Raw genomic sequence first — 17220 nt, 5'->3', positions numbered from 1 at the left:
GGACAGTAAATCTTTGACGAGGGCTGTTTGGTTGAATCTGGGAGTGGGGCTGAAGGTGAGGCCTTTGGATAGGACAGAGGTTTCGGATTGGGAGAGAGGTTTGGAGGAAAGGTTAACTACTGAATTAGGGTGTTGTGGTTCCAGATTGTGTTGATCGGAATTTTGAGGTTTTGGAGGGAGTGGAGCTGGAAGTGGGAGATTGAGTAGATGGGAGAGACTGGGTTTGTGTGCAATGAGAGGAGGTTGAGGTTTGCTGGAAAGGTTGTGAAGGGTGAGTGAGTTGCCTTTCCGGAGGTGGGAAACCAGGAGATTGGATAGTTTTTTGAGGTGGAGGGTGGCATGCTGTTCTAATTTACGGTTGGCCTGTAGGAGGATGCTCTGGACAGCCGGTGTGGATGTGGGAGAGGAAAGATTAAGGACTTTTATTAAGGATAGGAGTTGACGGGTGTGTTCATTGGCTGAGTTGATGTGTAGGTGAAGGATTAGGTGGGTGAGGGCAATGGATTGTTCAGTTTGGAACTGGTATAGGGACTGATGGAAGGAAGGGTTGCAGCCAGAGATGGGAACTTTAAGTGTAAGGCCTTTGGGGGTGATGCCAAATGTCAGACAAGCCTGAGAAAATAGAATATGGGAGTGTAATCTTTCTCAGGCTTGTCTGACATTTGGCATCATCCCCAAAGGCCTTACACTTAAAGTTCCCATCTCTGGCTGCAACCCTTCCTTCCATCAGTCCCTATACCAGTTCCAAACTGAACAATCCATTGCCCTCACCCACCTAATCCTTCACCTACACATCAACTCAGCCAATGAACACACCCGTCAACTCCTATCCTTAATAAAAGTCCTTAATCTTTCCTCTCCCACATCCACACCGGCTGTCCAGAGCATCCTCCTACAGGCCAACCGTAAATTAGAACAGCATGCCACCCTCCACCTCAAAAAACTATCCAATCTCCTGGTTTCCCACCTCCGGAAAGGCAACTCACTCACCCTTCACAACCTTTCCAGCAAACCTCAACCTCCTCTCATTGCACACAAACCCAGTCTCTCCCATCTACTCAATCTCCCACTTCCAGCTCCACTCCCTCCAAAACCTCAAAATTCCGATCAACACAATCTGGAACCACAACACCCTAATTCAGTAGTTAACCTTTCCTCCAAACCTCTCTCCCAATCCGAAACCTCTGTCCTATCCAAAGGCCTCACCTTCAGCCCCACTCCCAGATTCAACCAAACAGCCCTCGTCAAAGATTTACTGTCCTACACTCGTACTCTCTGCTGGAAGTATCACTTTGCCACGAAGAAAAATGATCCTAATCCTACTCCTAATGATCCGACTCCTCAAGACACCATCCAAATTGAACCCTGCCTGGAACAGTTCCGTCCTCCGTCACAGCGGGACCCACCTCCTCTTCCTCAAAATCACCCTCTCCAAACCTTCCAGGAATATCTGACTTCCAGCCTTGCATCTCAATCCTTCTTAAAAAACCTTAATCCTACACCCAACATCACCACTGCTGAAGCCCAGGCTATCCGTGATCTGAAGGCTGACCGATCCATCATCATTCTTCCGGCAGACAAGGGTTCCACGACCGTGGTACTTGATCGTCGGGAGTATGTGGCTGAGGGACTGCGTCAGCTTTCAGACAACACCACATACAAAGTTTGCCAAGGTAACCCCATTCCCAATGTCCAGGCGGAGCTTCAAGGAATCCTCAGAACCTTAGGCCCCCTGCAAAACCTTTCACCTGACTCCATCAACCTCCTGACCCCACCGACACCCCGCACCCCTACCTTCTACCTTCTTCCTAAAATCCACAAACCCAATCATCCCGGCCGCCCCATTGTAGCTGGTTACCAAGCCCCCACAGAACGTATCTCTGCCTACGTAGATCAACACCTTCAACCCATTACATGCAGTCTCCCATCCTTCATCAAGGACACCAACCACTTCCTTGAACGCCTGGAATCCTTACCCAATCTGTTACCCCCGGAAACCATCCTTGTAACCATTGATGCCACGTCCTTATACACAAATATTCCGCACGTCCAGGGCCTCGCTGCGATGGAGCATTTCCTTTCACGCCGATCACCTGCCACCCTACCTAAAACCTCTTTCCTCATCACCTTAGCCAGCTTCATCCTGACCCACAACTTCTTCACTTTTGGAGGCCAGACATACCAACAATTAAAGGGAACAGCCATGGGTACCAGGATGGCCCCCTCGTACGCCAACCTATTCATGGGTCGCTTAGAGGAAGCCTTCTTGGTTACCCAAGTCTGCCAACCCAAAGTTTGGTACAGATTTATTGATGACATCTTCATGATCTGGACTCACAGTGAAGAAGAACTCCAGAATTTCCTCTCCAACCTCAACTCCTTTGGTTCCATCAGTTTCACCTGGTCCTACTCCAAATCCCATGCCACTTTCCTTGACGTTGACCTCCACCTGTCCAATGGCCAACTTCACACGTCCGTCCACATCAAACCCACCAACAAGCAACAGTACCTCCATTATGACAGCTGCCACCCATTCCACATCAAACGGTCCCTTCCCTACAGCCTAGGTCTTCGTGGCAAACGAATCTGCTCCAGTCCGGAATCCCTGAATCATTACACCAACAACCTGAAAACAGCTTTCGCATCCCGCAACTACCCTCCCGACCTGGTACAGAAGCAAATAACCAGAGCCACTTCCTCGTCCCCTCAAACCCAGAATCCCCCACAGAAGAACCACAAAAGTGCCCCACTTGTGACAGGATACTTTCCGGGACTGGACCAGACTCTGAATGTGGCTCTCCAGCAGGGATACGACTTTCTCAAATCCTGCCCTGAAATGAGATCCATCCTTCATGAAATCCTCCCCACTCCGCCAAGAGTGTCTTTCCGCCGTCCACCTAACCTTCGTAACCTGTTAGTTCATCCCTATGAAATCCCCAAACCACCTTCCCTACCCTCTGGCTCCTATCCTTGTAACCGCCCCCGATGCAAAACCTGTCCCATGCACCCTCCCACCACCACCTACTCCAGTCCTGTAACCCGGAAGGTGTACACGATCAAAGGCAGAGCCACGTGTGAAAACACCCACGTGATTTACCAACTGACCTGTCTACACTGTGACGCATTCTATGTGGGAATGACCAGCAACAAACTGTCCATTCGCATGAATGGACACAGGCAAACAGTGTTTGTTGGTAATGAGGATCACCCTGTGGCTAAACATGCCTTGGTGCACGGCCAGCACATCTTGGCACAGTGTTACACCGTCCGGGTTATCTGGATACTTCCCACCAACACCAACCTATCCGAACTCCGGAGATGGGAACTTGCCCTTCAGTATATCCTCTCTTCTCGTCATCTGCCAGGCCTCAATCTCCGCTAATTTCAAGTTGCCGCCACTCATACCTCACCTGTCTTTCAACAACTTCTTTGCCTCTACACTTCTGCCTCAACTGACATCTCTGCCCAAACTCTTTGTCTTTAAATATGTCTGCTTGTGTCTGTATGTGTGGATGGATATGTGCGTGTGTGCGAGTGTATACCTGTCCTTTTTTCCCCCTAAGGTAAGTCTTTCCGCTCCCGGGATTGGAATGACTCCTTACCCTCTCCTTTAAAACCCACTTCCTTTCGTCTTCCCCTCTCCTTCCCTCTTTCCTGATGAGGCAACAATTTGTTGCGAAAGCTTGAATTTTGTGTGTATGTTTGTGTTTGTTTGTGTGTCTATCGACCTGCCAGCGTTTTTGTTCGGTAAGTCACCTCATCTTTGTATTTATATATAATTTTTCCCACGTGGAATGTTTCCTTCCATTATATTTTTATTTATTTATTTATTTTTTGTCAACTTAATTTCTTCTTGGCTTATTACTACAGAAACCACAGTTGTTTTATGACACTACTGTATGCTGTTATAACTTTCTGTTTCAGGACCGGTGTTTAGGGTTGGATTATCAATGAAAATTCAGATGGATATTAAACCTCGAAGTATGTCTGGAATACTTCTCTCTGTACATGGGAAAGCTGATTTCCTGTTACTGCAGATGGTCAATGGAACAGTGAAATTTAGTGTTGACAATGGAGGTGGTCCCATTAGTGCAACATATACACCAATGAAGAAGAATTATCTTTGTGATGGCCAATGGCATCAGATTTTAGGTAAGATGATCAGCATTTGATTTGCTATTATTGTCTTCTAGAAGTTTTTGGTGTGCATGTATACCATATTTACAGCTAGAGGAACTTAGTAGCTACCTTTACAGTCAAAAACCAATACAAATAAAAATTTCCTTATGATGAATTACAGCTTCATCTTTGTTCTAATGGATGAGTCATTCCCCTTAAACGATAGTTAGATAGTTACATGCAAGGAGCTTCAACAGTGATTCTGTAAGCTTTGAGAAAGTAACACAAGGTCCTACTATTTTTTAAAAATGCACCTCCATTTCGTCAATTTGTATGCCATACTGCATTTTCTAAAACCACTTATTTGTGGATCCATTGTATAGCTCCATGTAAAGATTGTTCAAGAATAATTAATAAAGAAGAGATCAAAATCAAATAAGGCCAGGTGTAGACTAAAATGTGCATTAAGTATTTGCTTGTGTCTCACCATATCATGCATATGTGCAATTGCATGGTTCAGTGACATAACAGGAGGGCCTTCTTGCTGTCATTCTGGTCTTCAGTCTGAAGACTGGTTTGATACATCTCTTAATGCTTGTCTATCCTGTGTAAGTCTCTTCATCTCTGAATAACTGTCACAACCTATGTCCTTTTGAACCTGCTGGCTGTATCTATTTATTCTTCATACTCTACAATTTTTACATCCCCAGCTTTCTCTCCAGTACTAGAGTAATGAGTTCGTGATGTCTCAGAATGTGTGTTACTAACCAACCCCTTCTTTAGTCAGGTTGTACAACAAGTTTCTTTTCTTCTCAGTCCTATCATTACCCTTTAATTAGTTATACAATCTGCTCACCTAATATTCAGCATTATTCTGTAGCACCATATTTCAAAGGCTTCTATTCTTTCTTGTCTGAAATTCTTATTGTCCATGTTTCATTCGGTAGAAGTCTATACCCAGACAAGTATCTTCAGAAAAGACTTCCTAATACTTAACCTTATTCTAGATGTTAGAAAATTCCTCTTTTTCACAATTGCTTTTCTTGCTAAAATCAGTCTGTATTTTTTGCCTCCTCTGCTTCAGACAGCATCAGTTTTTTTGTTGCTAAAATAACAAAACTCATCTACTACTTGTAATTTCTCATTTCTCAAACTAATTCCCTCATAATTTGACTACATTCTGTTATCTTTGTTTTGTTTTTGCTGATGTTCATTTTGTATCTCTCTTTCAAGACATTGACCGTTCCATTAAACTGCTCTTCCAAGTACTTTGCTGGCTGTGACAGAATTTCAGTGCCATTGGCAAACCTAAAAAGTTTTTATTTCTTCTCTCTGAAATTTAATTCCTTCTCCAAATTTTTCTTTGGTTTACTTTACTGCTTGCTCATTGTATGGATTAAATAACATCTACATCTACAAACATACTCCACAAGCTACCATGTGCTGCATGGTGGAAGGTACCCTGTACCACTACTAGTTGTTTCCTTTCCTTTCATATTCATCTCACAAATAGAGGGAGACAGAAACAACTGTCTGTGTGTGTCCATATGTGCCCTAATTTTTCTTATCTTATGTTTGTGGCCTTTATGCGAAAGGTACATTGATGGTAGGAGAATTGCTCTGCAGTCAGTTTCAGATGCCATTTCTGTAAATTTTCTCCATAGTGCTCGTTGAAAAGAACATTACCTTTACTCCAGGATTCCCATTGGAATTCTTGAAGGATTTCTGTAATACTTTTGTGTTGTTTGAACATACCAGTAACAAATGTAACAGCCCATTTCTGAATTGCTTCGATTTCTCCCGTTAATCCAACCTAGTGCAGATTCCAAACACTTGACCAGTACTCAAGAACAGGTCATACTATTTTTCTTTATGCAGTCTCATTTGTAGATGAACAACATGTTCTGAAAATTTTCCCAGTAAACTGAAGTTGATCATTCACATTCCCTGCTACAGTCCTTACATGTTTGTTCCACATCACATCGCTTTTCTATGTGGTGCCTAGACATTTAATCAGTGTGACTGTGTCAAGCAGCACACTACTAATGCTGTATTCAAACATTACATATCTGTTCTACATACCCATGAACATTAACTTATATTTTTCTACATTTAGAGCTAGCTGCCATTCATCACCTGAACCAGAAATTCTGTGTAAGTAATCTTGTATACTCCTACTGTCACTCAGTGATGGCACCTTCCCGTACACAACAACATCATCAACAAACAGCCACAGACTGCTGCAAGATCATGCATGTGTATAGAAAATAACAGCAGCACACTTCCCTGGCACACTCCTCACGATACCCTTATCTCTGATGAAAACTCGCTGTTGAGGTCAACGTACTGGATTCTGTTACATAAGAAGTCTTCCAGCCACTTACATACCTGGTAACCTATTCACTATGGATTGGAGATAGGCTACAACCTTGTTCTTATTTCCTTCTCAATTACTGCTTCTCTTTCATGCTCTTTGACTCATATAATGCCATCCAGTTTCTTCACAGATGTGACAACCTTCAGAATTTCAAAGAATATTTTCCAGTGAGCGTGGTCAAAAACTTGCCGTTAGATATTGTTATGTAAATTCTTCTGTGCCTTGAGCAAACAGAAATTCTTCTTGCTTTGTATCTAAACATATTTTGGGGAAGTTGCACCATTCTCATTGGGTTCATTTATTTTCTTAGTATCACATACTGATGTTTATGTGGCTTTCTGAAAATTGCAGTACAGCTGTTATTTTGCTCCAGGTTGTCATGTTTTGTTGATTCTGAGTTCTCATGTCTCTGCAGGGTATTTAAACTGTTCTTCTTAGTACACACTGTCATACTGTTTATCAGATATTCGCATTTTTAGACCTAGAAATCGTATAAATGTCAGCACGCCTTTCTTTAACCTATCTTCTAACAAGGCTGTGGACTGAGTATTGCCTTACATTCTAAAGTTCCTTTCCAAATTCAGCATTATTGGGAAAAAGGTTCTATTGTGATGTCCATCTCCTTCATAAGTAACATAGAATTCACTCATATATGTACTAATATCCATTTCATAAAATATATTTCTCACAAATATGACTTAATTTTGGAAGGAGTTTTTATAAGTAATGTGTATGGTCCCTTAACTGATACATTGTGTGCAGATGATAATACTTCATCATTCTTGCAAGAGGCTCACTGTTCTCTCTTCGACTATCCACACTGTTTACAAAACCATTAGAATGTTGATATCAGAACATGACAAAAGACAAATAACTGACTGACCAGACCTCACAATATTTACATGAGCTGTGTAGTTATGTTGAGCAAGGTGAAAACAAAGTATTGATAAGTAAATTCCTACATAAAATTGTTAAATTAAATTTTCACACAATCATAAAACATATTCCTGATAACCAAAATGTATAAAATAAAAACTGTTACTATTGCAGGAACATTAACTGTTCTTCCCTTTGATTATGTTTACCTATTCCAAAAGAAATGACAGGTTGACAAACTTTCTTGAAAAATGCTGTGTTTATGTATTGTGCAAAACCGCAATTGAAAGAAATGCTGACTTAATTGCTGGCAATTTCCAATAATGCTTTTATTTTACCTGCCAAAATGTATTACATGATTCCACTGTAATCACATATCAAAAGTTATACATGAAGCCCAGTATTGAACACTTCATATACAAAATTTGGCCTATTCTCTTAAGCTTTGCAGTGTGTTGCTACATTTTTCTGGAACCCAAACTGATTTCCATTAAGGTCAGATTCTACCAGTTTTCCCATTCATTGCAAATAATTCATCACAATATTTTACAACCAAGACTTATCAAACTAATAGTTTGGTAATATTCACACCAGTCAGCATCTGCTTTCTTTGGAATTGGAATTATTACGTTTTGCTTGAAGCCTGAGGGTATTTCTCCTGTCTGACAAATTTTGCGCATCAGGTGGAACTGTTTTGTCATGACAGGTGCTCCCAAGGATATAAATAATTGTAAGGGAGTGTCATCCGCTATAGGGGCATTGTTTCTACTTAGGTCTTCCAACACTCCATCAAATACTTCTCACAGTATTGTATCTCCCACCTGATATTCATTTGCTTCCTTTTCCCTTTCTACTTGTATAATATTGCCTTCAAGTTTGTTTCCCATGTATAGACCACCTATATATTCCTTCCATTTCACATGTTATGTTCATGTAAGTTTATTTGATTTTCTCTGGTTACACATTTATTACAATAAATTGGCAAAGCTGCCACTTTTATATATCATTACAGATTTTCTCATTGCTTTGTTAACACAAGCAGGATGATGTGCAAGTTTTGGAAAATTGTATTGTTTACAAAAAATGTGGGAACAACTTCATAAAATGTATTTATTTTCTGTATTTGTAATGACTGTGGTATGTTTGTGGTCCACTCTATCATTGCAGTTATTGGATTTGGCATTAAATACACTAATATGTAACTTTGAGCACTGTAGGACTATAGCATTGTTGTAAGTCTGAAACATTCCTGCCACTATCTGTAATTTATGCTGCAAGTATGTCACTGTTATTTCATCTGAAATAGATTAACTTTATATGAAATGGAATTAAGAGACTAATCAAATGTAGCGTTCAGTTTAGTCTGGAAGAGTATTGAGAAGTTCACGACAACAATATCTTTACTATTTTTTTATCTGGATTATCCATTGCATTGCATTTTTTCTTCTGAAGCTCAAACACACAAAGGCATTATGATTGAGGACAGTGGTGTGGCTGGAATGAAAATCTGCAATGCCGCATGCAATTACAATTAGCATCAGTTTTCCTTACACTGCTGCCCTTCGAAGTATAGCACACACACACACTATATCTTGATATCTTAGCTCCCTAGTTCTGAAACAGATTAATTTACAAGATTTCTTCTCCAGCCATTACTCAACTTTGATATTCAAACAAAACTGAAGTATCCACTGGTGAAACTTCTGTTCCATTTCAGTGTGTGTTGTTGAGTTGTTTGCTCTACAGTGAGTAATGAAGGAATTCCTGGTCCATTGTGTGTGCTGTATTTGTGTGACAGCACTACTCAGTACAAAGCACAAAGGATAAATGTTATGACTGCTGTATCAGGGAAGTTATATTTGCTCTTTCTGCTCTGCTTCCCAACTGCTTGGCAGTCAGTGTACAAGATGGATCTTGCTCTGTATACTCCTTATGCCTTAATCTAAAATCACTGAAGAGGATGTGCATGCACTGTATTCTTTATATCATATTTTTATTGAAGGATATTATTGGAAACAAAGACAATGGTGAAATTAGGAAATATTAATCAAATCATTTAACTCTACTCTGTTTTATGAATGATGTTACTAACTCTGTTTAATGCATTAATATCAGCCATTGTATTTCAGCTGTGAAATATAGGAATGTGGTCACATTATCAATTGACTCAACACAAGGAGAACCCATCATTGGTAGACCTGGTAAAGCAGCTACAGATACAAAATCGCCATTGCTGATAGGAGGTCGTGCTAAACCAAACCTCAACTTACGGGGACTGGAAGCAAAGGAACATTTTGTTGGCTGCATGAAGAACATTATCATTAATGATAGGCCAGTTAACATCTCAAAAGTTCAACTTGGTGGTGATATAATGTCTGGCTCATGTCCATTGACTTGAGTTGTAGTTTAAGAATAAATTACTTTTTTATATATATTCTGCTTGTTTTGAACTTTCTCTTAGTGTCCTTTACATAAAGCAACGTTTTGACAGATCTTATAAAGAAATTACTGTTATTAACAGAGGAGAAAATTCCTGTGCCTAAGTATTACTTTGGATTGTGATCAATGTTTCATCAAATTTGCTCCAACAATAATTACATAAAATACTCAAAAGATTGACAGCACTGCCACACCTTCATGAAAGCTTTTGTTGTACCAAATGAAAATAATATTTTGTATATGTAATTGATATTTTATGAATGTTCGTGCAAATTATAAATGTGTGAAAGAATTCTCAAAATTAAATCAGTTTAATTACAGAGAATTTATTATGCAAGAATTAATAGGTAATCAAACTACCTCAAAATTAGTGATAAATGTCAAAAGAAGGAACCATGGAACAGTAGAGTTTAATGCCCTGTTGACAATAAGGTCACTAGAGACAAAACATAATAAAAGACCAGTGCTCATTTTATTTCAGAAAGTCAGTGATTTATTCTCAAGATTGGTTAAGAAATGCTGAGTGTGGTAAGCTGAAGATTGTTCTGCTTACATTAAGTTACAAAGAATATTACATATTACCGAAGTGACACGACTGATGTACAGATGTTATTCAGGGTGACATCACGCTACAAGTACCTATTTCTGTCACTATGTAACAATGGTACATTTGTTTCATATTGGCACCCCAGGTGACACAAACAAACAAACACTATGTGAGCAAGCCTCAAAGGCCCAATGGTACTGACTGACCACTGTGTCATTCTCAAACCTTAGGTATCACTTGATGTGGATATGGAGGAGCATCTGGTCAGCACTCTACCCTTCTGGTCATTGACAGGTTTTGTGACTGGTGCCACTACTTCTCAATCAAGTAGCTCCTCAACTGGCCTCACAAGAGCTGATTGCACCCCACCACTAGGCAGACAGAGACAGTGTCCCAACCAAGTGATAGCCAAGCCCGACAGCTCCTAGCTTCAGTGATTTGATAGGAACCTGTGTAACCACTGCGACAAGGCACTTGGCTTTAGGTGACACATATAGCGGATTAAACCCAACAGAAATGCAACAAAAAAGTCTTTGTTTAATATTATTGAGAAGGTTGGTAAAAATATTGACACAATAAAATGATGAAATGTGAAAGTGCAATTAAAAACACGTAATGCGGCATCATAAAACAAACAATAAACCAGAGTGACGTAAGTCTGTCAAAGTACCTAAAAATGCAGTGCAGATCCCCCTCGTGACTTTATACAAGTTATGGAAACCTGCAATTTTTATGTGAGAACTGTTGACATAAGATGCTCTCACAGTGCACATGAAATGTGCAGCAGTCTACAGATGTTTGTGTCTTTTCACCACACAGTATGCTTACTGTGATCATAAGCTGATGAGCCCAAATGTTGTGACTATAGCCTGCTGGTGCTGAGGGCATGTAATACGGCAAGAAAAGTTTGTAAGTCGACTAGAGACAAACGGGGATTCATTCTAGAAATGAAATGTGCCATAACTTGGGAAAATGACTACTGACATAAGTAACTTTGACTAACTAGTAACTTCGACTAAGTGCAGATTGCTATGACCCTAATCCTGGTGATAAGCATCTCAGAAATGGCGAAGCTGGTTGGCTGTTTGTGTGCTACTGGCATGAGCATTTATGGAAAGTGGTTAAAGAAAGATGAATCTATATATATATATATATATATAAAACAAAGTCGAGTTTGTTACAACACTTATAACTCGAGATCTGCTGGACCAATTTTCATGGTTTTTGATTTGTTGGATTTGTCTCCGCCCCGAATAGCAGAATACATCTTAAAAATAATGAAAAATTGACGAATAAAAATGTTCATGGTTTTTGATTTGTTGGATTTGTCTCCGCCCCGAATAGCAGAATACATCTTAAAAATAATGAAAAATTGACGAATACTTGAAAAATGCATTATTTTCCCTAAAAGTTCTTTAGTTTTGGAGCTGTCAAATTTTTTTGTCAAAATCTGTAAGTTATGATTGACATTTATGCATGCGTTCATAAACTATTTAAAATGGATGAATAAACTATTATGTGTATTTTTTTAAAAAAAAGATTGAAAAATATTACGCGTGCATTCAGAAATGTGTTGAATACTTAGTCTATATATATAAAAGAAAGTCGTGTTAGTTACACTATTTATAACTGAAGAACTGCTGGACCGATTTGGCTGAAAATTGGTGGAGAGGTAGCTTAGAACCAGGAGACGGGCATAGGATACTTTTTATCCCGTTCGACCGCTATAAAACATAGTATAACAGAAACGCATCTGGCGTGGAATAACAAAACGCAAATTAGATTTAGTAGTTCAAACGAATGTACCCCTGTTGAACCCCCAACAAAAGGAAGTTTATGATACATTAATGAAGGCAACTGATGATGGAAATAGTGGTTTATATTTCCTGGATGCCCCTGGTGGAACTGGCAAGACATTCCTCATGTCAGTAGTTTTAGCCACTGTTCTTGCGAGATCCAACATTGCGGTTGCAGTTGGTTCTTCCGGAATAGCAGACACATTATTAGAAAGATGCCGTACAGCTCAGTCAGCATTATAATTACCGTTAAATCTTCAAGCTATTGAATAACCAACATGTAATATTACAAAAAACTCAGCAGTGGCCGAAGTTTTATCAGCATCCAATATCTGGGACGAATGCACAACGGCTCATAAACGTGCATTAGAGGCACTTAACCAAACATTGAAAGATCTACGCAATGACTCGAGATGCTTTGGAGGAGCAATGATTTTACTGTCTGGTGAATTCCGCCAAACACTGCCAGTAGTTCCAAGATCAATGGCTGCAGATGAAATAAATGCTTGCCTCAAATCATCGAATCTATGGCGCTTTGTGAAGAAACTTTAACTGACAACAAACATGAGAGTTGCATTGCTTAATGATACATCTGCTGAAGATTTCTTTGAGCAATTGCTGACTATCAGTAATGGTCGAGTACGTGTCGAAGAATCGAGCAGATTGATTTCATTTCCTCATAATTTCTGTAACTTTGTCTCATCGAAAGACGAACTTATCAACAAAGTATTCCCAAACATCATTACTAACTACAAAAGTAATGAATGGTTGAGTGAGCGAGCAATTTTAGCGGCTAAGAATAAAGATGTAGATGACCTAAACTACATAATTCAGAATGAGATCATTGGTAAAATGCATTCATTCAAATCTATTGACTGTGTAACAAATGAAGATGAAGCCACCAACTATCCAATTGAATTTTTAAACTCTTAGGATGTGCCTAACATACCACCGCACAATTTACGCCTAAAAGTTGGCTCCGTAGTAATCATGCTTCGAAACATAAACCAACCAAAACTGTGCAATGGTAAACGTTTTGAGGTAAGTAATTTGATGACCAATGTTATTTACGCGACGATACTCAAAGGAAAATTCGAGGGTGAGGAAGTTCTCATTCAGAGGATCCCGATGGTCCCAACCGATGTGCCGTTTGAGTTTAAAAGACTTCAATTTCTGATCCATCTTGCATTCGCCATGACCATTAACAAATCACAAGGCCAATCCTTGAAAGTTTGTGGTTTAAATCTGGAATATCCATATTTTTCAAATGGTCAATTATATGTGGTGTGTTCACGGGTCGGAAGACCATATGCGTTGTTTGTTCTTGCACCTGATAATAAAACAAAAAATGTCGTGTATCACAAGGTACTGAATTGAAGAGTGGAAGCTATGCACCAAAAAACATAAAGAATCATTAAAATACTTAATTTTTATTTGTCATAATAAAAAATTGAACTTAACATCCAAAATATGATTATTTATTGGCTTTAAGGCGGAACAGAGTTCGCCGGGTCAGCTAGTTCATAAATAGATGACAATGTGTTGGGCATCCACACCTCATTACACAACATAAAGCAAGGAATTTGATGACTGAGTGCAGTGCTGGTACAGGCACAAGTGTTTTAGAAAATGCCATTCAGCTCACACTGTTGAACATAGGGCTCCGCAGAAGGTGATACTTTTGTGTCCCTACATTGACCCAGTAATATCATCAATTACAATTGCAGCGGATGCAGGATCATTGAGACTGGCCGTGGATCAGTGGAAACGTGTCATCTGGTCAGATGAATCCCGTCAATGGTCATGTCCAAATCACTGTCCTACATATGAATGGCTGCTCAAAACATGCGCTACGCCAGAGACACAGGTCAGTGGGGGTAGTATTATGCTATGGGAAACATTCACATGGGCTTCCATGAGACATACAGTTGTAATCTAAGGCACTGTGACAGTTGTGCAGGTCATCTGTATCACTTCATGCTTGACGTCTTCCCCAATCGTGATGGCATTTTTCAGTAGGATAACTGCCCTTGTTACAAGGCCAGAATTGTGCTGCAGTGGTTTGAGGAGCGTGATAATGAATTCACACTAATGTTGTGGCAACCGGATTCAATTCATCTGAACCAAAAGGAACATATCTGGGATACTATCAGGTGCCAGACAGCAATGCACAAACAAAGCACCAGCCTGTAATTTATCAGAAATGTGTCACCTGTTACAATGATTCTATTTTACTTCCTTTAACTGTACTATAACTTTAATGACTTAAATGACTGTTTGTACATTTGTAGTAATTCAGCTGCCAGATTTGTACAACTCTTAACAATATCTTACTGCTTGGATGACAATTGCTCTTTACTACTGATGTGTCACACACATGCCATATATAGCTATTAACTCTCGTTAGGTCTCTTTGAATGTTGTTCTAAATGTGAAGGCAAAGGTGTTTGTGTATTTCTGCACTGTTTGAACCTGAAGTGGAAGTTGAGTGCCGTGATCTCTGACTGCATTGATGCTGCTGGGCCAAGATGACAACCTACTCCCACATCAAACTTTTTGACTTCAATAAAAAATATTTTTCTCTGACTCTCATTTCAGTGACATGAAATGTTATCTTTTCACAGGAAACTGCTGGATGGGTATTAGCTGTGGTATGAGGGTAAAAGAAGCACTGACGTGGCAACAGTGCACTCACATAAATGATTTATTTGGCCATGTGATATCTACTTTTATTTAAAGTTCCACTCAAAAGTACTATGCCATCACACAGTAAAGTTAAAGTGATCAAAATTGTTTGTTGCTAACGAAAGTCCATATAACATTTGCAGGCTGATAAATACAGTTTGTAAGTTTTTTATAACTCATCTGCACTCCACATTCCATATATGCCATTCACCTTGCTGAAAAATAAAGTCCATGTAACTCTACTCTCAGTGCAACAGTTCATCTTTTTTTAGACAGATTTAAAGCAGAGTCCAATTAATTGCTCAATTCTTCAAAACTGCACCGCATCTACTGCCCACTATGAAATGCTTCTTAATTGTTCGTTTCTTCTCTTTTCAATCTTCACAAAAAATTAAATCTGCTTCTTCTTCAGTCAACATATCAGCCGGTTCTCTTACTGACCTGTCTTCACCGCCTATAAATACTTCATACGCTGGATGTTCAATTACAAGCTCAACCACACTTTGGCTAAAGTTCCTTACGCCATCTCTGAAAAAACTCTTCATTGCATCTGATAATCTTCCAAAAGTGCTTCAATTTAACTTCGTCTCATAACTGTACCACTTTCTTCCTCTGCTCTACAAATCACAGTCCAAAACTTGACTCAAAAAACTTTCTTCTTCTCACAGTTACAGGAACCAAACTTTAACAAATGCATCTCCATCCAAAACTCTGCTCACCATCTCCACTACTTGTAACTGTTTCATCCATCATTTAATTTCATGGGTATATGATATACATAAGTTTAAATTAAATAATAAAGCAGAGTAATGCAAGGAGCAGCACATGTGGCTGTGGAATGGAGGGCTGAACAATGTAAACGTAAAAATGCAGCAGCATTCACAGTCACATACACAATCCTTTACTGTCTAAATTAAATAACATTTCCATCAGAATACAAGCATTCACGTTCCAACTAAATACTGAATTGTAATACAAATACTACTGGTACATAATTATTTAAAGTCGGTCCTATTCACCCAGAATGATGACAATAATCACAACCAGAGTGTTGCACACTCACACAAGTTCAGGATTTTAAGCAAGCCATTAGCTAGATAACCCCAGCACTAAAATCACATTTCAGTTCCACAATGATTCTTGTACTCAGAGTGACATTAATAGTAATGATAGTGGATCTTAAATTTAAGTGGCTGAAAATTTGAAATTCCACTTTAGGTATAAAAATTGGCTCTGACAGTAATATGGATTATTTATCCAAATGGGGCTAGTAGTAAGACACAAAATTCCCATTTAAGGCAGTAAACCATAATGATAGAAAATTTGAAATCAACTTCAGTTACAGAAACTGAATAAGACAAGAAAATCTCATTTAAAGTAACAAATAATAAATTTAACGGGGTGAAAATTTGAAGCTAACTTCAGTTACAGAAATCTAGTAAGACAAGAAAATCTCATTTAAAGCAGTTTAATAAAACATAGAAAAACAAAAGTTAAATAAATAATAAAAAATCAGATTTCAGTTACAAAATAATTGGCCTTGGGAGTGATAAAATGTTATGCTCAAATGACGATAATAGTCAGACCAAAAAGTCTCCTTTTAAACTGTAGTAATTAATCACTGATTATCGCCATTCAACAAACAATGAATTTAAAAGATATTAAAGTCATAATTCCAGAAACTTAATCCTTGGCAATCAGCCAATTATACAGTAAGGAATTCCAGTTATCAAGCTATTAAGCTGACGACCACCCACAAGGTGTGGCCAAGCACTTTGACAGCATGACGATGCACTGTCACCGAAAACGCCAGACAGATGCAGAGTACATCTACAAAACACCAAGGTTGTGCATGAATGATCAGTGATGACCAGGGTACCATAGCGAATTACACCAATACAATCCCATGTAAGAAAAGGTTATTACATGAGCTGTTTTAAGATACAGAGTGGAAATCAACAATCCCAGGAACAAATTGCACACAAGTGTCAATGACAGTGGCTGCATGACAAGGAACCACAACACAACTAGTGTGGCCCATAAGACAGATATGCGAGCATGCAAGAAGCAAGAAAAGCTACCAGATCACCCATGACAGACCGATCCTTGTTAACTGCAAACAGGGTGATCTACCTAAACGATGCAACAGCTGACCACTTAATGGTTATGTGCAACCAGTCCTGGCCAAAATAAACTTGGCACCAAGTATGAGTAACTCATTTGGATGTCATTAAATAATGGGAATATAATATTACACTTGCTTTAAAGATATTACATAAGTCAATGTAATTTACTCTTGCATGGTGTGATTGAATTAATCTCTGGTAAGTGCTCTAAAACAACACAGGCCAGCTAGGTGCTTATTACAATTTACTGTCACC

General features: G+C 39.1%; 1 protein-coding gene across 1 annotated transcript in view; it reads left to right on the top strand.

The window, feature by feature from the left end:
- Positions 1–9806, top strand: part of LOC124796447 (laminin subunit alpha) — a 380942-nt gene extending 371136 nt beyond the window's left edge. The window contains exons 55-56 of the mRNA XM_047260652.1: positions 3925–4152; positions 9502–9806. Coding sequence (XP_047116608.1) covers positions 3925–4152; positions 9502–9770 — 497 coding nt within the window. The 3' untranslated portion in view covers positions 9771–9806. The remainder of the gene's footprint in view (positions 1–3924; positions 4153–9501) is intronic.
- The last annotated feature ends 7414 nt before the right edge of the window (positions 9807–17220 follow it).

The sequence above is a fragment of the Schistocerca piceifrons genome, chromosome 4, assembly GCF_021461385.2.
Source record: "Schistocerca piceifrons isolate TAMUIC-IGC-003096 chromosome 4, iqSchPice1.1, whole genome shotgun sequence".
Taxonomy (NCBI): domain Eukaryota; kingdom Metazoa; phylum Arthropoda; class Insecta; order Orthoptera; family Acrididae; genus Schistocerca; species Schistocerca piceifrons.
This window is presented reverse-complemented; position numbering and strand designations above follow the sequence as displayed.